Below are 26,953 nucleotides of genomic sequence, written 5' to 3'. Positions count from 1 at the left end.
ATTACATTAGGTACAGTTAATAATCTTGAAGAAAGCCTATGTAAGCGTGAAAGTAAGCAGGAACGTGAAGAAAATGAATGAAAACATTTTCTTTGTTGTTTCCTGTTGTATTTTCCCACTCGTTTTACGCCCCCGACTGTTTGTGTTGCAGAATCACGATGCATCCTGCTGCCGGTGGTGCTGCGAGTCCTCCAGGTCCACATGCAGGAGCAGAGAGACCTGGTCATGTGCGCCCGCATCCTCACCAGCATGCTGTCCCTCATCAAGAAGGAGGAAATTGGCACAGCGGTGAGAATAACATCGATAACTGAGAGCCAATCTACAATCGCACCGTCGCACGTTAAATAAATAGTTCAGCACTTTCAGAAATACGCTTCGAGCCGGATGAGGAGACTTATATCTTTCTCATATCTGTACAGTAGATATGAAGCTACAGAACAGCTGGTTAGTTGAGCTTATTTCAAAGATTGGAACAGCTGGTCAGGCTCTATTCAAAAGGTAACAAAATCCACCAAAAAGCATATGTAAAGCGAACAAATAAGCATGTCCATGTGGTGTTTTTTTTGTTTTTTTTTTAAATATACTAGTAGACATATCATAAGGGAAATAAGTGCCAATGCCACGGCTGAGTATTTCCACTTTATAACTGCAGTGTATCAATGACAGTCTCAAAAACACAGATTCAGACATCTTTGGTTTCATAACTCACACACCGTAAGAACCACTCACGTCAACCTTTGAGGTGGAGCTTTCCAAGGTAATATGTGGAGGGGTGGGTGGAGATGGAGGCGTTAACGACTTACATAATCATAGAGCTGCACGAACTGGATGAAGGCAGAGGTGTCGAGTTACATCTAACTAAGGTCTTATAAATATCTTGGTTAATCACATGTAGTTACCCTCGAGGTTGCTTTGACAGAGACTGGCTAGCTGACTAGAACCTTTGATTTGGAATAAGTTAAGGTAACTATCTGCCGGTGGGTTTCTTTTCGTCACTTCGGCCACAAAATCAAAGGAGAATTGTTCTCAAAACATCAAACTACTCTTGCACCATCACTGCTGTGTCAGTAGTATCAATTCAACCAATCAGAATATTGCGTCAGAAAACTAAATTACATCTAAAAAATAATTTGCCTAAAATCGCCCCGTTTACAGATAAGTGACTTTTTCTTTATGCTATGAACAACATGAGTTTAAAACTCAGCAGTATCTTGTGCAGTTGCATTTAATTGCTCTCTTCATTACTTTACATTACATTTCATTTCGCTGACGCTTTTATCCAAAGCGACTTACAATAAGTGCATTTCAACCATGAGGGTACAAAACCCAGAACAAGAATCAAGAAAATACAATTTTTTCAAGAAAGCCAAACTACAAAGTGTTATCAGGAAGTGCCATTTTAAGTGCTACTAAAGTTCTACTGTTCAAGGTAAAGTCGGAAGAGGTGTGTTTTTAGTTTGCGGCGGAAGATGTACAGAGTTTCCGCTGTCCTGATGTTGTTGGGGAGCTCATTCCACCATTTAGGAGCCGGGACAGCAAACAGTCATGATTTTGTTGAGTGTTTAGCTCGCAGCGAGGGAGCAACAAGCCGATTGGTAGAAGCAGAGCGGAGGGAGCGGGCTGGGATGTAAGGTTGGACCAGGTCCTGGATGTAGACTGGACCCGATCTGTTCGCAGCACGGTACGCAAGTACCAATGTTTGGAAACGGATGCGGAGAGCTACTGGTAACCAGTGAAGGGAGCGGAGGAGGAGGAGGAGGAGGAGTAGTGGGAGTGAATTTAGGAGGTTAAATACCAGTCGAGCTGCGGCATTCTGGACGAGCTGCAGAGGTCGGATGGCGCTAACAGGTAGACCTGCCAGGAGGGAGTTACAGTAGTCCAGACATAAGATGACCAGAACCTGGACCAGAACCTGGACCAGAACCTGTGCCGCCTTCTGAGTGAGAAGAGGACGTATTCTCCTGATGTTGTGCAGCATGTATCTACAGGAACATATCGTTGCAGCGATGTTGGCAGAACATTTTAACTGGGAAATAACTTTAAAGCAAGTCAAAGCTACAGGAATGAATCTTACAGCACTCTCCTTGCCAATACATTGCAATAGCAGATTGCTTTGTTGTGTGTATATGGTCAATTAGTCTTGGTAACAGGGGCGTTGGCAGCTGTGCAGTTCTGTAATGAGACCCATCAATTTAGCAATGGGCATTGTCGAGGTGGCAGTCACCGAGCTGCGTGGGTGGGTTTGTGTGTGTGTGTGTGTGTGTGTGTGTGTGTGTGTGTGTGTGTGTGTGTGTGTGTGTGTGGGCGTGGGCGAACAGCAGCTTAGGGTGCCCGTCTTCCAGTATTCACTGCCAGAGGGGCAGCTAGTGGTAAAGGCGCCCAAGTAGGACACACACACACACACACACACACACACACACACACACACACACACACACACACACACACACACACACACACACACACACACACACACACACGCACCGCACACACACACACATACACATACACACACACACACACAAACACACACGGACTGGCACCATCTCTAAAGGGAAGTGACAGCAGTGGCAGCCAATGTGCCACTGAGGCTCCTTCTCATTATCACTCTGTCCAAGACCTGTCTGTCTTGTCAGGGGTAGACACGAGAGGGAGATGCACACACACACGCACAGGCACACACACACACACACCAGTATATCCACCACTCTCTTTGTATTGCTTTTAATCTTTAACTGTGCATTTCACCTGCTTTCATTCTTTTCCATTCTCATTTTTCTACATGAACTTTTATCGTTTCAAAATAACCCTGAAACTTTGTATTAGTCTCCTCACTGGTTTCAGGCTCATTAAAACAGTAATGAAAGTAAAAAGACATGGTAAGGAAGTCTAGAATGACGTCGGCTGGCGATTACAGTTCAAGGTTTTTACTGGCAGTAAAACGAAAGTGTGCAAATAAGCCAATATATCCTGAAGGGAACATTTGAATGGAGTCTGTTTTTAAATTTGAAGGATTAACCTGACACTTTAAAATCACATTATGGCAAAAAAAAAAAAAAAAGTCCTTCCATCTTGCGTACTGAGTGTTTCTGAAAGTAAAGTGCTACTGTCACCTGTAATTCATTTTCAAGTGTGTGTTTCCTGTGTAGGAGCCTGTCGTGTCGGAGGAAGTGGAGCTAATTGTGGAAAGCCTGCTGGGAGTTTTACTGAGGACCATCCTGGAAATTAGCAACCGGCCCCAGCCTGCTGGACCCAACATGAGGCTCCAATTCCAGGATGTCACTGTATGTGTGTTTTTACCGTGTGTCAGTGAGAGTGTGTGTGTATATGAGTGTGTGTGTGTGTGTGTGTGTGTGTGTGTGTGTGTGTGTGTGTGTGTGTGTGTGTGTGTGTGTGTATGGGTACTTATACTGTGAATTGTTTCGGGACTTAACGAAAGGTACAAAAGTAATTAGAGACTTTGAATTGAGTTGCTGCTGTGGCCACTCTAATTCCACTATCATTATTAATATTAACGGCAATAATTAAGTTTTATAATACAACGCGGCACAGAAGGGGGAGTGTGAGGGGAGGTGGATAAAAAACGAGATCATCATCATTATTGTGGGATGATGGAAACTCAAGGACAGTTTTTTTTTTTTTTCTCCACGTAATAGACTTAATGTTGATCCAGTTCTTAGTGGTTGCCAGTAGAGGAAAATAACGGGTAAAGAGTCCATAAAACAATGCTTACATTTCAATTTCATGTCACTTATGATACAAAGAACTTCTGATTTCTCTTTTAACAGAAAAGGACAGATATTTTTTGACAATTCAGATCCAGCAATAGTTCCCCCTTAGCATTCTGAGAAAAGGAGGCAAGCGACTAATCCCGCATTTCCTGCGATGACGCTGCCACGCCCCCTACTGGACTACTTTCCTCGTGAACGTGTTCAACCTCTTATAGTACAATTCATTTAGTTGTTTAGGACACCCTTGAAGAGAATCCTGGTTCATCCACAACATTAAAATTCACACAATCTTCTCTCCCTCTCCCTTCCCCTCTCTCGTTATGCTTTGTCCTGTCAGGGAGAGTTTGTGGCGTGTTTGTTGGCACTCCTGCGACAGATGAGTGACAGACACTACCAGCAGCTGCTGCAGGCGTTCGGCAGCAAAGACGACCTGAGGGTAAGACCCCTCATCCGTCTCTCTTTCTCCCTCCATATCTGTTTGCCTGAGGCAATGCTTCTCTGACTCTCTAGCCTCAATTGTTACTATATGTGATTCTAAAAGTGAAGCAAAACTTGAACAGAAACGCACGAATATTGGACACGAACATGCATCGATAACGTCGATCGCAGGCACGTTGAACCGTTGCTTTATTTCAGTCAGGAAAACTGATGACACTGGTACGTTTATGTAGTTTAAAACTCAATAGTCATTTCTGAAGCGAATGTATAAATGTGGTACGTTTACACCCTGTACATTTAATGACTTGCGTTTCTGAATACGTGACAAATGTGCGCAGTAAGGCAGCTGCATGAGGTCAGCAGGGACAGGTCAGGTAGTGCAGAAGAACAGATTCATGGAAACACCAGAAGAAGAGAGACGCAGAAAGAAAATGAGGTCAAAAGTGCACTCCAGTGGGAACTGATATCAAAAAGGTGAATGTCAGAAACAGTTGAAAGGTAACATGCTATTGTCAGTGTGAAAGTAATTACTGCAGAATGATGATGTCTGTGCTCCAATTCGATTACTTCCATCACAAAAGTTCAAGAGTCTCCAAGAGACTGAACAGACACTGGGCTTAAACCAAAACAGCCCCCGCCCCCTCCCTTATTATCTTTTATTTAATATTAGTTTTTTAATAATACATGCACTACGTTCCCCTTAGCTTTTCCCACAATCCAATAAAAACTGTAGTATCTAGAGGATGTACATGACTTTTGGCAGAAAATCCCACAATGCCATAATTCTATTAATTCCTTTACCTGTAAGGACATGTCTAAAAAAAAAAACTATTACCCATAAGCGTCTGGAACTCCAATTTTGGAGTTATGATAAATTGGGCTTTGAAATATTTATACTAAAGTGAATGGTGACTGAGTAAGCTTGATTTTGGACAGAGCTTGAGGTTGAATGTTTCAGCACCACGGAGAGAGACACAACTCAAAGTTGCAGTTGCACTCACATCCACATCGTCTCATTTCCTGCCATAATAGAAATGCAATGTATGTAGAGTTCTTGTATACGTTATAATATCAGTATAAAGTATGCTGTAGGATAACAGGTGATAGCTAACAAAATGTTTCATCCTGCATACAGATACCATTTGAATGATTTCATAATGAGACTGAAGACGGGAACAAACGCACACAACCTTACTCAAACACACATTCGGCGTCATCCGGACAAATGGCTTTTAAGTTTCCGCTGATAACATGTCTGCTGTGTGCGTTTGTGTTCCAGGACTTCCTTCTTCATATCTTCACAGTCTTCAGGATCCTAATCCGACCAGAAATGTTTTCTAAAGATTGGACTGTCATGCGATTGGTCACAAACAAGTAAGAGCACAGACACACAGGACATAGAAGACAGTAAATAAGGGCAGGCAGGACATCAAAACAGTTGGGCATGATGGCACACCAGACATGTAATTGCAAAACATCAGGTTGTTTTTATTTATTTATTTATTTTTTATGTTAGATTGCTTCTCTCCACTGACAGTACTTCAACCTTTTAACTGTCCCTTGTGGATGCACTTGCAGCAGCAGCTACTGCTGCAAAGTGTAGGAAAAAACATAGAGGAGTACATTCTATACCAAACTGTTCATCATATGAAAAAATGCTGTTGTTTTTTTTTGTTTTTTTTTTTTAAAGACAGAGGGATTTTTATGTGGTGCCCTCATTAAAAATGAGAGTTAATTCAAGACTAAAGCACTGTGTCACTCTGGGGAAAACTATCAATGAAATTGTATCCATAGTCATGAAAGTCAGTGGATTCAAAGGGGTGAAGCACCAGAGATTAAACACAGATTTCTTCTCACACGTTGTTGTTTTTTTTGTTTTTGTTTTTTTTATTTTCAGGGAAGTGTAATTTAAAAATTGTACGTCATAATGAGAGGAAAGAGCCACTATGTTCTTTTTATATATTTTTTTCCCCTTGATATTCACGTTTGTCCTTCACCAATATGCAGTGTAAATTTCAGAATTTTTCTTTGTGTTATTTCAATCCGCCTCTGCAGTATAACTCTATAAAAGGGACCATTCGAACACAATTGGAATTCTTTGCGGCGATGCATTTTGTCCTTCAAGGTGACACAATGACCTTCCCCACCTCCTGCTTATCTGCCTCTCTCTTGTTCCCTCAGTGTCATCATCACAACTGTCCTCTACCTTTCTGAGGCTTTGAGGAAAAACTTCCTCAATGACAAGTTTGACTACAAGGTAAGGGGGAAACGATACATACTGTACGTACGTGTGTGTGTGTGTGTGTGTGTGTGTGTGTGTGTGTGTGTGTGTGTGTGTGTGTGTGTGTGTGTGTGTGTGTGTGTGTGTGTGTGTGTGTGTGTGTGTGTGTGTGTGTGTGTGTGTGTGTGTGTGTGTATCTGAACACTGCTATAGTGTTTCAAAGCTGCTTGAGAATCAAAACGACTTTAGTTCTAAAAAAGGCTGCAGCTTTAGTTTTACTCACACATTAGCAGATACACATTTATGGTAAAAGTTGTCTGTTAATTTATTTTGGTACATCACACTTTTCCATATAATAGCCATTACAGTAACACAGGCATAAAATAAAGCTAAACCCATGAGTCAAAAGATTAGGACAGGCTAAATAAGAGGAAAGATGAAAAACAAAAATGGCCAAAAATGACCCTGAGGAAAGAACAGATTTAAGAAGCCGCAACCTAAGTAGAGAGTTATAGGCAAATGATAACAATATTTAATTACAAAAAGACAAAAAGAATAAAACAAGAAAATAACCTGAAATGCTGGATTTTGTGTCACGGAGAGAGAGAGAGAGAGCAAACGTAGTAAAGAGATACACAATCCAACCCATACTGTCACTCAGGGGCCCTCAGGCAGTCATTAGTTCACCTAAAAAACAAATACATAGAACACGCACAAAACAGCGAGGCCTCTCACAATTATTACATAATCGGCTGATCTTCATTTTGCATAATAATCAGAATTGTTTACATTCCTCTGTAAAAACACAGCAGGATGAAATTAACAGAGATGTCATGTCTCCATCACCATTTCCACGCAGTTTTCCACTTTTTGATGTTTGACTGACGCTCTTTTAATGACATCATCTTGTTGCCCCCCCCCCCCCCCCCCCTTATCTGTGATGATGTGTCATGTTGTAGCGCCACCATAATACACAATTTGATTAATGGTACATGTTAGTCAGCTAATATTATTCATATAGCAATACAAAACTCACATATCAAGAATCCACACGACTGTTAGTAAATGCTTTCCTTTCCTGCCTGAATTCCTGAAAACCTGGATGAAGTTTTTGTGCTCTGATGAGGTGCTATATATATATATATATATATATATATATATATATCTTTTGCTGTCTTTTCCAGGTGTGGGACTCGTATTTCTATCTGTCTGTAATATTTATCAACCAGCCCTGTCTTCAGCTGGAGTCCTTCTCTCCCTCCAAGAGGAAGAAGATACTGGAAAAGTAAGAAAACTGAGACACACACACACACACACACACACACACACACACACACACACACACACACACACACACACACACACACACACACACACACACACACACACACACACACACACACACACACACACACACACACACACACACACACACAGCAGGCTTTCTTTGCTGCATGTGTAAAGGCGGTCTGTAATGAACAACATGCTCACTCAACAAGCCTTCTCATCCTGCTCTCTGTCACGCATCCAAACAGCCGAACACACACAGATTTACAGCCAGTATAATGACTGCTTCACAAGCTTCTCTGTGCAGCTTCTCTCAGTATTTACCGGCAGCGCGCACACACACACACACACACACACACACACACACACACACACACACACACACACACACACACACACACACACACACACACACACACACACACACACACACACACACACACACACACACACACACACACACACACTTTAACCATGATATTTTGTCGTGCAGGTATGGAGACATGAGGGTGATGATGGGATGCGAGATTTTCAGCATGTGGCAGAATTTAGGTGAGACGATAAAGAAGTGCACGTGGTTCTGTTAACTGTTGTATTCCTGAGTATGAATTAGACCCATGATGGAGGAGACTCAGGAATGATCTTACTTATTCAGCTCTGTCAACGCAACTGTCTGTCTTCCCTCCCAGCAGTCGGTGTCTCTTACAGTCCTATAATAACATGACGTGGGATTTCCCCTTTACAAATACCAAATGTATTTATTCATACCTATTTCTCTTCTGATGTAAAAGTCTTGAAGACTGTGAAATGCACAAACTTCAGAGAACGTAAAAGCAAATAAACTCTCTATTTTGGGGGATTTGAGCGGATGGGATCCAAAAAAGCCTTTTTTTCTATCGACAAAAAACTATTTGTCACCATGGCAACCAGCTCTGACTGCTTTATGTGGGAGCCTTTGTTCTGCTGTGTCTGTGACGGATATGTGCAATTTAGTTGTTTTTTTATATAATAATTTTCACTGTATTTATGTATAGGCGGATAAACCATTTCAAGTGCACCTTGAGGTCACTTCATTTTTGTTATATTTGATGTTAATATAAATGTGAGCACTAATGGATTTAAATGTATCATTAAAAATAGCGCATTCGTAATTGCACTACACTTCCACCAAATTAGAGACATTTTTTTTCAATTCAACCAAATTACCAGAGCAGCTTTGATTGTGGCTGAAGTTTTTGAAGACCTCTTTCCAGATTTGCTCAAATTGCCTCTGACATCACCAAAACGCTGCTGTGCTCCGGGAGAAAGTAAAAGCCTGACTTCCGTGTCGACCTGCGTCTTTTCCTCCAGGGGAGCATAAATTGAACTTCATCCCAGCCATGATTGGGCCGTTCCTGGAGGTGACGCTGGTGCCTCAACCCGATCTGAGGAATGTCATGATCCCCATCTTCCATGACATGATGGACTGGGAGCAGAGACGCAGCGGAAATTTCAAACAGGTATGCTGCTGTTGTCAGTGAGAAACAGATTTCCTAAAACTGATACGTAATCGCGACTCGAAGTGTCAGATGAGTTCTTTAACTGGATCAAAAATTGTCAATATCAGTATCAATGTTTTTTTGTTAAAAATTATTTATGTTATATTCATTATTTTTCTTTTTTAAATTTTATTATTTGATTTCCACACTAGCATTAATTAGCTTTGATATAGCTTATAATATTTCTGTTTCTAAATCATCACAATTTGTACATATATTACTAAGTTACAGTGATAGTTCGCTAGCGGAGCTACTAAGTTACTTATACAGGACAGTCGACAGGGTGTTAATTTGATCTTAATATTAGATGCTTTTTCGTATAATCTTAGTTTCAAATTTTCTGAGGTGACTTAAAAACACATGAATCAAATGTAAAACTGTGTTGTCATCGAAAATAATGCAGGTGAATGTTGATGTGAATCACAACTATGAAATGCCCCACAGTAGATATTCTACATACTTCACGAAAGTAGCTGAAAAGGAATAAAGAGCCCCTTAAATTTCCAAAAATATGAGTTGTTTTTAACCCATTTTGAAATGGGAAGAAAGAACAGTTTAGAATATCTGGTGTATGATATGATGAAATATTTTTCTCCCAAAAATACAAATTAGTGTTCATTTCATTGTCTCAAAACCTTTCAAAAATGTCAGTACGTGACATTTCTGAGCGCACACCGCTGAAGTTAAGACTGTTAATAACAAAGCAACAGAATGACAGTAATGTACTCGCTGGCCTCTTTCATAGAGTCTAGATTAAATCATCTCACAGCCCCCTCTGGGTTGAAGCTCTGACCCATCTGTGCTCGTCTTCCTTCAGTCATTCCATCAATATTGTTCCAACTGGCAGCCTCTTTTGAGTTTTAAATGCTTTTTTTCCGCACAGGTGGAGGCCAAGCTGATTGACAAGCTGGACAGCCTGATGTCTGAGGGAAAAGGAGATGAGACATACAGGGAGCTCTTCAACAGCATGTGAGTCAGTGGAAGCATCGGAGGCAAAGCGTGCGGTAGCACGTCCACTTCCACTTTCCTGAAAGATGTTTCAAGGAGAAGGGATGGGGTTAAGTCTCGCCAGTATGCTAAATAAATTGGCCCGTAAAGCCGCTTACAGTAAACAACGCAATCGCAATAAAGACCTCAGTAAAATTGCTTGGACAGAGGCCAGTTGGGAATACGAGGGACACCTCCAGTGACAAACAAAATAGCCTTTTATGGGGTCTAATGACCTAAATGATGCCACCCACGCAAGGCTCTGTCAGGTAAATGTCTGTGTGGGCTGCACTGTCGCAGGTCGTTTGGCTCAGTAAATGGCTGCTTTATCTGCGAGTGGACGTGTTTAAGTGTTCTGCCTCTGAAAACGAGCGTTTAACCCTGAAAACCGCAGAGCGCAGATAGCAGTGCCGCGGCTCGGAGAAGGCCTCCTTCACCTCCATAAAACCACCGGTAAATGGCTTTGCTTGCTCTCAGAGCACGCTGCTAATACGTAAAGTGTTTTTTTTTTTTTTTTTTTAAATTGAAAGTTTCACCTTCGCTTTCAAATTCAGACTTTTAAGTGTTAATAGGCAGTGGGTATTGCTTTCGAATGGTTTATATCTAGCGGATTGATAAGACAATAATGAGGTAAGTGACGAGTACTCAGTCGCCTTCATCGTCACTCACACCTCCCCTTCGGTCGGTCCTCATTCATTCTGTCCTTGTGTTCTCGAGTTTGTGCTCCTGCATGACTATTGTTTGCACATGCTAATGTGTGTGTGTCTGTGTCCCCCTGCTTCTTTTCTGATTTGTGCTTGTTCATATTTCTATGTTTCCCTTTTACTAATAATTAAACTTTGAAAACCTACATATGAACGTACCGTCCAAAAAAAACATTGTATCACTTAATGAAGTCATATTTCTGAGTCACACACATACTGTACGTCTTTCTCACTTTCACATAGATGTGAACCAAAGTGTGATCTTGATAAGTATTTTATCAATATGCATCTGCTTTAATTGCCCCTTTGTCTTTCATAGCCAATCATTCACTTTCCCACCATTTTTATATGTGAAACATCAGCGTAATATCGCTGCATACTATTAAAGCTGGATATTTATGCCTAATTTGTATTGTGTAGTATAATGTAATTATGCCTTATGTATCATTATAATTATTGTAGACTATAAATTGCTGCTCTTTTTATGTTTAAACTGCCATTTAATTTGGTTATGATTTCAGCCTGCTTTTATTTCTTCCTTATAATGAATTTATTGTTTTGATTTGGATTTTTTTTTAATTTCCTCCTGCTAACTCCGCTAACCCCGAAACTAACCTGTGTGAGTGTGTGCTGATATTAATCATATTAATATTAATTTATTCCGCCTATGCTTCCCGCCTGGAGTAGAATTCCTCTGTTTGGTCCGTACCCTAGGTAAGACGCTCTCCTCTTTGTTCTCTCAGTGTCGTCTGTGTGAGGGGAAACGGGGAAAGATTATTTCAGTGGAAAGAAAGGAAAAAAAAAAAAGACAAGAAAACAGCTTCAATATTTTGGCTATCGTGTGTTTTGTCCTCTTTACCAGCCAGCTGAGTTAACCAATCAACTCTAAAAATGTGTTCGTGTGGCAAAACAGGGAATCTACACAGTTTACTTGAACTCCGCAGGCAGGCCAACAAGCATAGGTGACACTGGTGCGACTGAGATTGATTTCCTCTCTGCTTCGCCTCCTTTCTGTTCTTACTGATTTCCTCCATCACCGCTCCTTTCCCATTTTCTCTCTTTCACTTCCTGTCTCTTTGGGTCTTCATATCTCTCTGTCTTGTTCTGTCTTCCCCCATTTGTCCCTCAGCCTGCTGAAGAAGATCGAGAGAGAGACCTGGAGGGAGAGCGGGATCTCTCTGATCGCCACCGTCACTCGCCTGATGGAGAGACTGCTGGACTACAGGTGAGAGTGCACGCAACGCACGCACGTACACGCGCGTGCTTTCAGGGACACGCCGTTTCGTCACTTTTGATCACGTCATATGTTTGTGTATGTCTTATGGTTCTACCACAGGGATTGTATGAAGTTGGGAGAAGTGGATGGCAAAAAGATTGGATGCACTGTCAGTTTACTGGTGAGTCACAGTTAATCCCTGTTTGTGTGTGTGTGTGTGTGTGTGTGTGTGTGTGTGTGTGTGTGTGTGTGTGTGTGTGTGTGTGTGTGTGTGTGTGTGTGTGTGTGTGTGCGCGCGTGCGTGTGACTTGGGTTTCCTCAAACTCTCCCAGCTTGCGGTAGGTTTACAGGATTTTACAACCCTTTAACGGATTTAATGACTTTATGCGTCAATGTGTTTAATGCGTTTCCTTGTAGAAATGACATTGTGAGAAAAAAAAAATTGAAATCAAAGTCATGGGGCATCAGGTTAAAATCAAGGGCAAGAAGTGTTTTAGTCGGTTTGCTTTTGCATCTTTTTGATCAAATTTAGCGAGTTCACGCGTTTGATTTGTTGTTGAAAGTTTGAAGAGTTGATTGACAACGCTCTGGTATATGTCCCATTAAAGATGACAGTTACATTTGTATAGCTTAGCCTGGCTTCACTTAACTTAGCATAACAACAGCAAAAAAGTTGTTGTCTCAAAGTCTAACTCGCACCTCTAAAGATCACTAATTTATAAGCTGTATATATTAAACATTTCCAGTCTTTATGCTAAGCTACGCTGACAGTCGCGTGCATGTAGCATCATATTTTAGCACACAGGTGTGCAAGTGGTATAGATCTTCTCATTTTTTCCATCTTTGCAACAACAGAAATAAGTTTCTTCCCCAAACTTGTATTCCTTCAATATCTGCCTTCAGACTTTCTGTCGGCGTTACATTCCTAATATACTTCAGCCAACTTCATTTGCGCTAAAGAGAAAAATACATTCGCCCTCAAATGCAAGGGTCGTTTTCCCAAATAGATTACGTTCTGTACCTTCTTCCATTTATAAAAGGCACATGAAGCCATATATTACACTCGTATTGCTTCCAACCTTTTTAGAGAGTACTATTAACAAGCACAGCATTTTTTTTTTTCTAATTTAGGAATGTATTACAGTCATTTACAGCCAGAAAAAAGTTCTCTTTCAAAATGATTACTATTTCTCAGTGTAGACGGATGTACTGATCGACGTATATATGTTAAAGAACATTTGAAAACAATTCTTTAAATAATTTTTGACAGTTTGACATCAGTGCACTGTTAATGACAAATGGTTTGAGAAACCACTGAGAGGTTAAGTGCGAGTAAAGGTGTAAAACAGTGTTGCTTTTGGGGGGGGGGGGGTTTCTGAGATATATTCATTTTCAACCTGCTACAAACTCTCTGAAGTTCTCATCCTTCCATTTGTAAACCATATTAAAAAAATAAATTGAAATATGATCGAATTAATATCTTCAATTCAGCCTATTTCATGAAATATATTACTCGATGTAGTTGTGTATTTTGTAGGATATACAGTGTTTAACGTTCTTCCTGATCACTGCAATGCAAATACAGATTTGTGGTGATGAGTCTTTCCTTATGTAACTGCAGCCATCTGCAGGAGCACCTGGGTGTGTAGGCAGATGGATCAAACCTCCCTGCACATCAGCAGCTGAGTTGTATTGTTGCAACTCTACCACAGAACAATCTGTGACTTCTAAAATCTGTGTTTGTTTACATCTCTAAACCCACTCTATAATTGCCATAATTCCTACGCCTGTTCCCTTCTTTTTCTTGTGTTTTTTTTTGTTGTTGTTTTGTTTGGTTTTTTTGGTCCTCAAACATCCCTGAACCACCCATCGCTGCGGCCAGAACTTCTACAAAACCGAGTTGAACAAAGAGGAAATGTACATCCGCTACATTCACAAACTGTACGACCTGCACTTGAAAGCTCAGAACTACACAGGTACGCCTCCAGGAATTACCCCAGCATTCATTCAGTACAACCTGTGTGAGCGTCGCTGTCAACAAAAGTGTGTGTGAAAAATATACTGTATGTGCGTCATTGGAAATAGCCGTCCATTCTTTCTGTCCTCTCATCTTTCTGTGTTGCTCTGCGCTGCTCAAATGACTCATACTTTCAAAGATTCTGTATTTCTGAGAAACTGAATCCTTCATGTTTTCCTAAAAATGTGTGTGTGTGTGTGTGTGTGTGTGTGTGTGTGTGTGTGTGTGTGTGTGTGTGTGTGTGTGTGTGTGTGTGTGTGTGTGTGTGTGTGTGTGTGTGTGTGTGTGTGTGTGTGTGTGTGTCACAGAGGCGTCATACACCCTGCTGCTGTATGATGAGTTATTGGAATGGTCCGACAGGCCGCTCAGAGAGTTCCTCAACTACCCCATGCAGAGCGAGTGGCAGAGAAAAGAGTATTTGCATCTCACTATCGTCCAGAACTTCGACAGGGGGAAGGTGAGCTGGAACACGCCGCTGGGTCCCCCCCCCACACACACACACACACACACATTCTTCCTCCCACTACATTGGCATTTTACTGAATTGAGTATTTTGCTGAGTCAAAGTAATCAAATAAGCTCTGTTTTTGGTGCCTCATGTCCGAATTGCTCAATGCCAGTGGATGTACTGTGCCGGTGTAAAGCAAACGCATGTTCTGTTTCATCACACAGTACTTTTTGCCAAGCTAACACCGGGGAGCCTGTCAGCTACTCGTGCATATTCCAAAATGGTATTAAAATATAAACGCAAGTCCATTTCATACATGGCATTAAAAAGAAGCAACGTCCGTATTATTTACGGCTCATTTGCAGTAAATGCAAATAGCCATGAATACATGGATTTCAACATAGTTTCATGAAACATTAATAAGCTCAGCTGAAGTGCAGATGCACCACAATGGAAGACGACTGGTGTCCCCTGCTTGTTTAGTAGAGAAATGACAACATTCACATGAGATGAAATTCCTTCTTAAGAGCAGACCTGTAAGCTGTACAGAGTTCATTTATACCTGCCATGAACTGTGACAGCAGCTCGAGGCATCAACACCTCCTCAGTTTAATCAGATGAAATGCTGGTGGCTGTAATTAAGGCTCGTTCCATATTGTCTCGTGACAACAGCGAGACTGACAGGTGAAGCCCGATATGCACTGACGGTGCTGCTTTTAGCAGAGGATCAACAGAGCTCGGCCGAATCAGGATGCAGCGTTCATTGGCGAAATAGGACGTGGCTTTGTTGTTCTTTCTCGAGAAAGTACTTTCTCCCGCTTTTCTTCTCTTCCGATTTGATCTCTTTGTCCTACCTACCTCTGCTATTGTTCTGCACTCTTTAGGGGAAAGTGACATCACAGAAAACCTACACAATTACACACCAAACCCCCCCCCCTCCCAAATAGAGACGGATTCACCATCCCTGATGAAATAACACAGCTCTGCGGAATCGTTAAAACCGCTCCCCTCGTTACTCATAGTCCAATTTTCCTTCACGTTCACGAACTCGAGCCATCTGCCAGTGCTGCCGCGCGGGGATTAGCAAGCAGCAGGAAAGGAAAGCTTTTCATTTAATTAGCAAGATGGTTGGGTGCTGCCTGTACCTGCCTGGAGAGGTTCTTTTTTTCTTTCTTTTTTTTTTTTGTATTGTCGACTCGCCACTGCCATCCAGTGGAGGCAAAGCGGTTTAGCAGCACCACTGCAGTTTTTAATGGCGCTTTCTGCTCAGCCTGCTGCTGATGTGGTGTTTTTGAGACGTGCGGTGATGAATGAGAGGGTGGTGTTGTGTTTCTGTGTCCTCAGTGTTGGGAGAATGGCATCATCCTTTGCAGAGAGCTTGCTGACCAGTACGAGTCTTACTACGACTACAGGAACTTGAGCAAAATGAGGGTAAGCTGTCCACATTACAGAAGCTGAAGGCAAACTTCCTGAAGCGGGATTGTTACTTTAAGTATTGCTTTTATCATGCTCATTCAGGCCAACTAGGAAAGAAACAATAAAAGCAATTTCATACTTTCTATGCATCTGGTTATTAATGTGCTTCAAAATGTCTGTGCTTTTGTTAATACACTGTGTGCCATATTGGTTGATATACAGCATTGTCCTTTGTTTGCATTGGCAGATGATGGAAGCCTCTCTTTACGACAAGATCATGGACCAGCAAAGACTAGAACCTGAATTCTTCAGAGTGGGTTTCTACGGGAAGAAGTTTCCGTTCTTCTTACGGGTAAAGAAATCTCCATATTCCCTCTGTGTCATGAATAGCAAGCTGAAAATGTTAATACGTTCACGCTCTCCTAAAAAGAATAAGACCCGCAGGAAGAATTAACTTTTCTTATGTAAGACTCCTGCCGCGTAAGGTGACATTCAGCAACTCTTCTTCAGTTCCGTTTAATGATGTAAGAGGCCCCCTTGTCCTTGGTGGAGTCTGCAGACGGGGCTGCAGCTGCACGTTGCGACCACTAGATGTCAAGCTTACCCCACGCTGTCCTCGTTGCCCCCCCCCCCCCCTCCCCCTCCCCCCCTTTCACACTGCTGCAGAACAAGGAGTTTGTGTGCCGCGGCCATGACTACGAGAGGCTGGAGGCTTTCCAGCAGCGGATGCTCAACGAGTTCCCCCACGCGATCGCCATGCAGCACGTCAACCAGCCGGACCAGACCATCTACCAGGCAGACGCACAGTGTATCCTTGGCCATATCGAGGGGCACATGTAAAACCCACGCAACACAGGCGCGCACGCTGGGCCGACGCGGGCGAACGCGTGGAAGCGCGTACGAGCTGGCAGCACAGTGCACACTCGGCGTGCTTTGTGTTTACTCGCACACAATTGCCTGTGATGAGGCGCAACCGCGCCACCCTCTTTCTCCTGCAGTCACTTTCTTGTCAATGTGAAAGAACCAGTCACAGGGATCCACCCAAAAATACCACACTGCATATTACACGCGGTATACAGAATGCCATTACAGATCACAATCAGACACATTGTGATTGTTGCTTAAACGCAATACCTAAAGGGACCTTTTTTCTTTTTTTTTTTTTTACCAGATATCATATCGCCCGATTTATGATGATTTTCAGAACAACCGACAGAAAAACGACAGAAGCTATTTTTGATTTGTATTTACAATTGCAGCTAATGATATTCTTTTTTTTTTCCAGTAAAGATGCAACTTAAACATAACAAATGTCTGGGACTAAATATGATTTTAAGTGGTGCTGTTCTGATAATAATAGGCTACAATCACATGATCTATTTATTTCCATGCAGTGTACAAAGCCATTCATACAACATGTGGGGCTTTTTAATTATTCACAGCAATGTATGGGACATCTGTTGGCCTATATAGAGGAGGGAAGGTACAAGGCACAATCAGTGACACGAAGGCTGAACAGAACCCAACCTAAAGAGGATAGAGAGACATGTTATGTTGTTTGTTATGTGTGTGCGTGCGTGTGATATGTATGCCTGACAGCGATCGTAAGTAAGCTCACCGCTGTTATCCTCACGTAACGCCAATCAATAGGTTCATTCTCCGATTGCTCACCCATCTGTAAATCCTTGTCACAAACACTCATGCATACGAATGAATGTGTGTTAGCGTCCTCCATCAGTGCATCACAATAAAAGTGAGCCTCTGCACCGCAGAGAGAATCACATCCTGCTCCTCTTGTCTGCTCACACTGACAAATCTTATGCGCTGGCTGTCTTTTCTTTAATTTGATTTTTTTTTTTTAATTTTTTTTACCTCATACAAGCCAAAAGAAAAACTTGCCAACTCTTTTTTTTTTTTTTTTTTTCCCCTTTGATTTGTTTTGGTTTTCTGTGTAGTTCTGTATCTTTGTTTTTCTTTTGTGGTCTGAGTGCACTGATGTGCAAGTGTGGTGTGGGGTGTGTGCAACCTTTTAAGAGAATTTGTGTGTGTGTGTGTGTGTGTGTGTGTGTGTGTGTGTGTGTGTGTGTGTGTGTGTGTGTGTGTGTGTGCGTGTGTGTGGCACAAGGCAGGTCTGTCAGCAACCATTGGTCATGAGGAATGCTAATGAAGATGCTAATTTGAGTACCTTTTCTTTTCTTGATGTGTCATCAGTGGTTTAGGTCCAGGTCTTGTTTTTTTTCCCTTATCAGGATATCGTTTCCATGTTGATTTGAATATAAGTCTGTGGTTGCTGGCTTGATGTTGGAAGAGAGATGCACTTACGTTAATGTGCACACACACACACTTCCTGTAAACCTCCTCTCTGTCTGTGTTATTGTCAGCTGTGTTTGCGTGAACATGTCTTCGAGTTCCCATGTTCTTTCAGGTGACTGAAAACATTGTTGTCGATTCCAGCTCTTGTCACTCTCCAGCGCTTTTACCTTAACTTCCGGTGCTTTCAGACCTGCAGATCTATGCCGTGACTCCCATCCCGGAGAGTCAGGATGTGCTGCAGAGAGACGGAGTGCCTGACAACATCAAAAGCTTCTACAAGTTTAATCACATCTGGAGGTTCAGATATGACCGGCCCTTTCACAAGGGCACCAAAGACAAGGAGAATGAGTTTAAGGTACAGATAAACAAAAATAGAAAAAAAAAAAAAAAGGAAGACCACTTAATGTGGGCACACACACACACACACACACACACGCACGCACGCACGCACACACGCACAAAGCGGGTAAAGTGGTGCAGATATGTCTCTGCATTTATGTAGTTATATTCCCCTTTTCACCCCATGAATTTGAGTAATGGATTGAAGATGATAAAAATGAACTCCGAGCCTCACTGCATGTAAAATCGCTCCAAAATGCGATGAAATATGGGAACGAAATTGAGTTTTTTGTGACTATATGAAAAGTTCAAATCACACATTTATGAGCATTTTTCTATGCAGTCTGATGCGAAACAACTTCATTCCCTTCCCTCTGTGCCTTGTTCATCCATCACGGGCTGTGTAGGAAGTGATAGTTTGAAGCAGTGCTAAGGTATTAGTCTGTGTATAGTGCATGTTTTATTCATCATGACTCCGGTATCAGTAATTATACACAGAAACGGTGCTACCAGTCAGATCCGTGTACAGCTAGCTTTGCGTAAATGAAGTCTTTACAGCCTGATTCCGTCACACACATCACACAGCGGCACACATTCTGAACACACACACACACACACACACACACACACACACACACACACACACACACACACACACACACACACACACACACACACACACACACACACACACACACACACACACACACGGGCCTCGATATTATTCTCATAAATATTCAATTTTAATACACATGCTTCATGCAGTCTTCTCATCTCCGTTCTATCAAGGCTATTTGGCCAAATTTAATCATGATATCGCATTTCCATCAGGGCTTGATATCTCTGGTCCCCAGGTGGGAATAATACGTATGATAAACTCTCGAGCGGTGACAAGAGCTTGCAGCGGCCAGAAAATGGTGTGATCAGTCATAATGAAGAAGTAAAGAAAGCTGTTCCCAAAATAAGTTTGTATCTGCAGGAAAAACATAGTTTGGACAAAGGTCAGGACTTTTATATGTCAGAGTTTGCTTTCAACTTCCTGCTCTTAAACCGTAAGGCGTGCTTTTTTTTTTTTTTTTTTTTTTTTCCGAGTGGTGTTCAGGTTGGTTTTTTGACCTTAAAAAGCATAAAATCTATAAAGGTGCATCAGGGTTGTGTAGTGAGTCGGAAGACCCTTCTTCAAGTGGAGGACACCGGCTCAATACTGCATGTCAGCACTCATCTGCTCTGTTGGAGTGTCCTTTAGTAAGACGCTGGCTAACTAAGCTTCAAGTAAAATAAGCTGTACCGTATCAGCACCCTGATCCTCATGTGCCTGGTCAGCCCCAGCAGAAAATCTCCCCATGGTGGTCACAAACCTTTCAGATACTGGGAAAGAATAAAACAAAAGTTGCCGGGGTTAAGACGAATGATGTCTTCCAGTATTTTAGTTCAAAGATTTTGTAAAGGAAATTCAGAAGATTTGCATATAAACTCTTGCTGAAAACATGTGAAAAGACTGAATTGTGGAGTTAGACCACTGAACTGCTTCTTATCAGTTTTTGGGTTCAGGGTGTGTTGAGCGGGTCTGAAATGGCAGCTCCATCATGTCCTCCAGCTCCATCATGTCCTCCTTCTCTATGCGAGTTGCTCCACCTGCTTAAGTCTGAGTGTTAGTGGACAGTTAGTCATGCTAAGATGCCGTTATGAGCATTTAGCTCAAAGCACTTCTGTGTGTGCAGTACAGAACACTTAGCACGGTTATTTTAGAAAGTGAAAGCCCTTTCACTTTTAGATTGGAAACACCAGTTGACAAATGAAGATAAGATAAAGCTTCTAGGTGACAAAATTGAGTCATTAATCTATAAAAGGACAGAAATTTGTGAAAAGCACCCATCACAAGTTCTCAGAGCCCAATGTAACATCTTTAAATGCTTCGTCATGGCTGACCAGCAGTTCAAATTGCATTACTGTCACAGGAAACAAGCAGACCCTTACATTGGAGAAGCTGTTAATAGTAAATATGCACTACACCAACAAAAAAACAAAAAAAAATCAGATTTAACAGCTTTCCATCTTTCACGTTTCTTGACATGTTTACAACAAGCAATATCGTAGGTGCTCCACTGTAGTGCAAATGTATTATGTTAATAGCCTGCAGTGAATAGCAGAGTTTCCATAGTTTACGTGCTGTCAGATTGACCTTGCGAGATGCTGGCATGTTGACAAGCATGCTGCCTGACAGCATAAGTGGTGGAACATGAATGATGATATGAGATATAAGGCATGACATCTGACCTACGCCTAAAAGTGGGTGCTTGGCAGTAGGTGTGCTTATCATGTTTTCTTCAAACTATGTATCGTAATTAAAATGCGCGCCGGCTGCCAGAGACAAAGTGCATGTGTGCATTAGGCATAAGTAGTTATGGATTTTTTTTTATTATTTTTTTTCAGCAATCAACTAATTCTCATGAATGTATTGTGTGTTAAATGCAGAGTCTGTGGGTGGAGAGGACAACCCTGACTCTGGTCCAGAGTCTCCCAGGCATCTCGCGCTGGTTCGAAGTGGAGAAGAGAGAGCTGGTGAGTGTGCGAGCACCTCGGATGAAATAAGCATGAAGACGTAACTACAACACAGCCATCCCACACAAGGGACACTGTAATACCTTTTATTTTGCAGGTCGCAATTTAGAGCGCCTCCAGCCAATACCCAAGTATTGATCCAAGTCATTACATTGAACAACAATACTGACCTAGGTCATAGGTTTGTGGCTATTGGACATTTAATGGTCTCCATTGGATAAACTGGATTCCGTGCTAAAAAAAAAAAAAATCGAATTGCGTTGCTTTGATTGCCAACGTGTCCAATTTTTAGAATGGATTTTTTTGCATTGGGAATTTTTTTTCGCCAACACTTAGTCAGTGTTTTTGGCCTGGAATCACTATCATATTTGATACGAGTCCATTGCTATCCTGTGTGCCACGTAAATCCTCTGAGAAGCTTTTTGTTGTGGATCTTCTCATTCAGATTTCTGAGGAGTGGGCAGATCTTTAAATGCTGCTTTGTCCAGCGTATGCAAAACGTAACCCAGCGTCTTTCTCTGATGGTCTAAACACATATTATTTCACTCACAGCTGCAGAACGTGGTGTGAAATTGCAGATTGGGAACCCAGTGTTACTCCATGATGGTTGTGCGGTGCAATAGCACATAAAATGTGGAACTGGCAAAAGCTCCATTAGCATAAGGATTAGGCTTTGTGTGATACAGAGAAAGAGAGAAAAATAAATGCAGGAAGGAAGAGCAATTTTGTGCATCCATAAGTGTGGGTGAAAGTGACCATATACTCATTATATGTCCATAGTTTATACAAATAAGCTGCTAAAGTGATGTAATAGTTGGTTAATTGCTACGTGTATGCACATTAGATAATGGTCACCCACCTCTGCAGGTGCCCTCAGTTCTATGCTGCATTTGAGCATCTTTCAGTTAATCATTTTGGTTTTTACAGCCTGTAACTTTACAGTTTTAGTTTGGTCTCAACATGGACAGAAGAAGATGGCAGTTTTCAGGGGAAAAAAAGCTCTAAAAACCCCTTTGCGTTAACTCCCAGGCACTAAACAGCACACCGGCACAGTTAACAACCGTCTGGTGAACATAGAGGAGCACTTTGCTGCTAAAGAGGCTGATATTTCCCTCAGGAATTGGTCGGGACCAAAAGCAGAGTCAATTTTGGATGTCAAGTAGAGAGAAACAAATGTAAGCCAATATTGCTCCATGTCTGCTGGATGTGTAGATAAACTGCTGCTAAAAAAAAAAAGTTAACCCCATCAGCTTAAATGTTGTATGACAAAATGAGTTAGTGACGATTTTAAATATGTTCTTCCATAATAACACATCCACCATTCTTCAAAATTCTGGTTCAGATTTCAAGGTGGAAGAATGTAAATGGCAGAAATGTAGACTGATGTATTCTTAAAAGAAATGAAAATATGCGGACGTCTTTAATACCTTAAGCAAGAACCATTTCCTTGTAAGATTCGTGAATCCTTTTTTCGGTATGAAAAGCTTTCTGAATTGATAAAGTCTTGGAATCAAAGGTGTACGACAGCAATTTAGCGTTGCACTTCAACAAAGTCAGGAAACCGGTTAGAAATGGTCTAAATCAAAGAATCAGAGGCTGAAATATCCTGATTTGTTAACTCGATGGTTCAAACTGCTGCTTATTTTGTGAGACCATAATGCACCTCAATAGCATTTTTTATTTCATTCAATACTATTACATTTTAAGTGTAAAATCCCCACGTGATAAGGGTGCTTAAACAACTTACGATCGTAAAAGAACACACAGCATGAAAACTAAATTCCAAAAACCACATTAACAACATAAATATTGAAAAAAAAAACCCAACTCAGGCCAAAAGCAGCATGACTATTAACTACTGTGCACCTTATAAAAAAAAATGTGTCGTCTATAAGCACAAACTGAGATTTATTTTCCCTTTGGAGCTCCACAAGAAAAGCCATTAAGCCGGAAACTGTTTCTGCATCCCACCCGTTCGCAGGTGGAGGTAAGCCCGCTGGAGAACGCCATCGAGGTGATTGAGAACAAGAACTTACAATTACGGACATTGATCACCCAGTGTCAGAGCCGGCAGATGCAGAACATCAACCCCCTCACCATGTGCCTCAACGGGGTCATCGACGCCGCTGTCAACGGGGGGCTGGCCCGCTACCAAGAGGTATGGATGGCTCGATGGAGGATAAGGTTGGAGTGTTTTAGAGACCGAGGCAGGAGTGAGAGCCGATGACATATGGATTGCCTAATGATGCATGAAGGTGGGTTTAAGTGAGGAAAGATGTATAGACAGGCAGCGTTTTGCAGAGGGAGGAGCGGATGAACAGATGGATGGATGGACGCATGAATGGCTGGGTGAAGGTTTGAGCGAATGGATAGATGAGTGGCGAGCGAGGTGTGTGTGTGGGGTGGGGGGGAGTGGGGGCTGGAAGCAGGAAGAGGAGATGGATAATGTAAGAACGGGTGGATGGATGGGGGGGGTGGGGTCTTCAGTCATTGAATAGAAGGATGGATGGATGAAAGGAAAGGAAAGATGGATGTGGGCAGAAAGAGGGGCCAGGTCGAGAGGAAGGGGAGGACGGCGTAGAGAGCGATAAATGGATAATAATAGCCAAATGAATGAGATGGGAGTGTTTATGCAGCTGCTATATGATGCACTGAAGTGGTAACAGACAGATGCACAGATTGAAAGAGAAATCATAAGCAGGACCAATCTCACTGGCAAGCATTTGTATCTACTACTGCTTTTCCAAGTGCTTTTGCAATTTCTAAACCACGAGAACAAGTGAAGAGCAAGACAATGAAAAACCTGCTAAAGAACATGTTTTTTATCCTTTACAAACTGACTCAGAGCGACTTGCTCTGTGTCGCATAGCAACCGCTGTGAGCATGCATGGGGGGGGGAAGTGCATACATGCCTGTGTGTTCGTGGAGGGAGGGAGGGAGGGGTGGGGGGCTTATACTGTATGCCTGTGAGTAAAGAGCATGCCTCTGTGCAGAAGTAGCTTATTGAGGTTTGTAGGATCCTGTTAAATCCACAAAAGTGAGGGTCACTGAAATGCTCTCCACCCTTAGTGCCATTACTTTGTATTATTTTGATAGCGTAAGGAGGGATTTTCAACATTTACACACTGCTGGCAGTGTTATGTGTATATTTCTATGCATATAAATGATGTTTCTCTGGTTAAAAATTGACCACCAACTGCTTTCAGTTATTTTTAATTTGTTATTTCACATCATACACAATAAAAAGTGACACTCGCTTCGATTATTTTGCGCGAGCTGGACACAGATGGGGCTTTTTCTTTGGCGCAGCCACCGCGATCAAGCCTCATTTTTCTTTGCAGGATATATCACGCAGCACCCGACGGACGACGCGTATAAATCTATGAATTTTTCCCGCGTAATGCCGATTGACAGCTGTGGCAGTTTGCTCGGCTACAAATGAAGGCGAAATTGTCATTATTAATATTCAGATTTATTGCTCGAGTTTGAGTTGAAACCCTTGAGGGGAAATGCTGTCTGATTTATTTCCCCCCTCCCCTCAGCGGTCCATCTCTAATTGGACTTTTCTAATGATTAACTGAGCCACTTCATTGCGAGGTCTCACTCCTCGCAGCCCGACGAGAAATTTCCATCAAATGCTGAAGATTATTGATTATTTCTGCTGCCTTTTTTTAAATTTATTTATTTTATGGAATTTCCTGTTGAAACGTAGTACTTTTCTCGTACGTATTACTACTTTAGCACCGTTACATTTTTGATTATAAAGAGTGTGTATAGTTTAAATTTCTTACACAGTTTAATAGAGAGAGAGGAACGTGATACGCAGATACTAATATATTCTATCTTGATGAAGATTGCCATCTGAGGATGTTTGTCTGGACTAATTACTAGTTTCATAGAGGATTCATAGTCATGTTTTCTTTGACAGGAGTGTGTGTGTGTGTGTGCGTGTGCGTGTGCGTGTGCGCACACATGTTTGAAGCCGCCTTAAGCATCTTTTCTCTAATGGTCTCTTTGCAGATAGACAGCTGTGTCCTTGAGAGAGGAACCATGCTGATTTTTGTTTTGTGAACTCCCCTTTAGGTTCCTTTTTGTATGTGTGTGTGTGTGCGCGCGCGCGCGTGTGTGTGTGTGTGTGTGTGTGTGTGTGTGTGTGTGTGTGTGTGTGTGTGTGTGTGTGTGTGTGTGTGTGTGTGTGTGTGTGTGTGTGTGTGTGTGTGTGTGTGTGCATGAGTGTGTTTTCTTCTGGGGTAGATTTGAAACAGATTGTGAGCTGGGTTCTTTCATCGGGTTCATCGTCTCTCCTCTTTGTGTACTCTGATGCAGATTGGAAAGGATTTACCATAATCTGCAGACACATCACAAGTGTTGATGGCATTGCAAACAACAAGGACCCGGCATTAAATGCATGAATACAGCAAAAGCAGTTATCATCATTCAAAGCAGACCAGGGCATTTTTCATCTTATCTGTCTCTGCTTTGAGACTTTAAAAAAAAAATTTTTTTTAGGAAAATGTCTTTGAAAGTGAATAGAGAGGACCGTTTGTAAGCCGAAATCAAGAAGTATGAGGTGTCTAAGGAGACATGATCTGTAACAGGAGGCAGTGACATGACTGAAAGTGATATGAAAAAAAAAAAAGCTTTTAAAAATCGGAGACTAAATTGTCTCTTAAATCAAAGTAAAATCAGCCCTTTGATTTCACTAACATCCATTTGGTGCAGTTTTTTTTCTTTCACTATTTTTAACCAATATGTTCTTTTATTTCTGTCCCTGAATCTAATATTAAAATCAAAACACCCCGGATAGGAGTGTTAGATCCCCATTTGAGTTGGATGTTGGCTTGCTCTGTTTGTGTATTTGCTCGGTTTTCCTGAATGTTTTTCAGGACTCAACAAATAGACGTGTGAACACTAATTCAGTGTGTCAGGCCAGCTGGGATTCAGGTTATACTGCAGTGCAGAGAGCCTCCTGCTTCAGCTGCCGGTGACTGCATCACAGATGTTGTGCATTTTGTCTCCGTACAGGCCTTTTTCGTGAAGGACTACATTATGAATCATCCCGAGGATGGTGAGAAGATCGGGCGACTGAGAGAGCTCATGTTTGAACAGGTAAGAAATAGGAGACGAAAACACCAGCGAACACATTTAGGTGGAGTATTGAGCTCAGGATGGGCTTTAAATGTAGAGACCAAATCAAGGTTGATCCCCTTAAAAAAGAAAAACAGCAACTTCTGAACCTCAACTTTGATTTTTGGGGCCGATACCCAAATGAAATTGTAAAAAAATGTACAATATTGACATATTGACCAAATGTGTTTATCAAACACTTTTGACAAAGATATATCATAGATGGAGGCTACTTCACAGTTCAACAATACACTTTATTGTCCACAATAAATAACAACATTGCATTGAAACAGTGAACTTCAGTGGGAATTTAATGAGAAACTATAAATACACACGAATAGAACAGTTTTTGTATCCCCCCCCAAGGATGTTTTTCTGCATTATGTTCTGTAAATAAAAAAAATCATATCAAACAACATATACGCCGATATCGACGGTTTTACGCATCAAGGGACATGAGCCTGATTATACTGATATGATTCATCATTTTTGATTTGACAAGTAGTTCTTGTGAAGAAGTAAAAAATAATATCGTGAAAGTATAATGTGTATTACAGTTAATGTGTCAATTTGCAGACTCATTGTAAGCAATTAAATCTGGGACAAATG

General features: G+C 41.6%; 1 protein-coding gene across 8 annotated transcripts in view; it reads left to right on the top strand.

Annotated features, from left to right (window-relative positions):
• The window catches only part of dock4b (dedicator of cytokinesis 4b), a 124,663-nt gene that overhangs the window by 81,362 nt on the left and 16,348 nt on the right, over positions 1–26,953 (top strand). For 6 of the 8 annotated variants that reach the window (XM_069709184.1, XM_069709182.1, XM_069709187.1 and 3 more), the window contains exons 24-44: positions 152–288; positions 3,150–3,284; positions 4,069–4,167; positions 5,449–5,543; positions 6,351–6,426; positions 7,575–7,675; positions 8,171–8,229; positions 9,028–9,176; positions 10,099–10,184; positions 11,594–11,620; positions 12,036–12,131; positions 12,243–12,303; positions 14,005–14,098; positions 14,448–14,596; positions 15,932–16,018; positions 16,251–16,355; positions 16,670–16,811; positions 18,505–18,671; positions 21,131–21,217; positions 23,199–23,375; positions 26,243–26,326. In XM_069709184.1, the coding sequence (XP_069565285.1) occupies positions 152–288; positions 3,150–3,284; positions 4,069–4,167; positions 5,449–5,543; positions 6,351–6,426; positions 7,575–7,675; positions 8,171–8,229; positions 9,028–9,176; positions 10,099–10,184; positions 11,594–11,620; positions 12,036–12,131; positions 12,243–12,303; positions 14,005–14,098; positions 14,448–14,596; positions 15,932–16,018; positions 16,251–16,355; positions 16,670–16,811; positions 18,505–18,671; positions 21,131–21,217; positions 23,199–23,375; positions 26,243–26,326 (2,213 nt within the window). The remainder of the gene's footprint in view (positions 1–151; positions 289–3,149; positions 3,285–4,068; positions 4,168–5,448; positions 5,544–6,350; positions 6,427–7,574; positions 7,676–8,170; positions 8,230–9,027; positions 9,177–10,098; positions 10,185–11,593; positions 11,621–12,035; positions 12,132–12,242; positions 12,304–14,004; positions 14,099–14,447; positions 14,597–15,931; positions 16,019–16,250; positions 16,356–16,669; positions 16,812–18,504; positions 18,672–21,130; positions 21,218–23,198; positions 23,376–26,242; positions 26,327–26,953) is intronic. The other 2 variants (XM_069709186.1, XM_069709185.1) reach the window with 1 other exon arrangement.

The sequence above is a fragment of the Brachyistius frenatus genome, unplaced genomic scaffold (genome assembly GCF_029030835.1).
Source record: "Brachyistius frenatus isolate BFR_SWC_R1_liver_20210118 unplaced genomic scaffold, ASM2903083v1 Contig_81, whole genome shotgun sequence".
NCBI lineage: Eukaryota > Metazoa > Chordata > Actinopteri > Embiotocidae > Brachyistius > Brachyistius frenatus.
The sequence above is the reverse complement of the archived record's forward strand: the minus strand, read 5'-3'. Positions and strand labels throughout refer to the sequence as shown.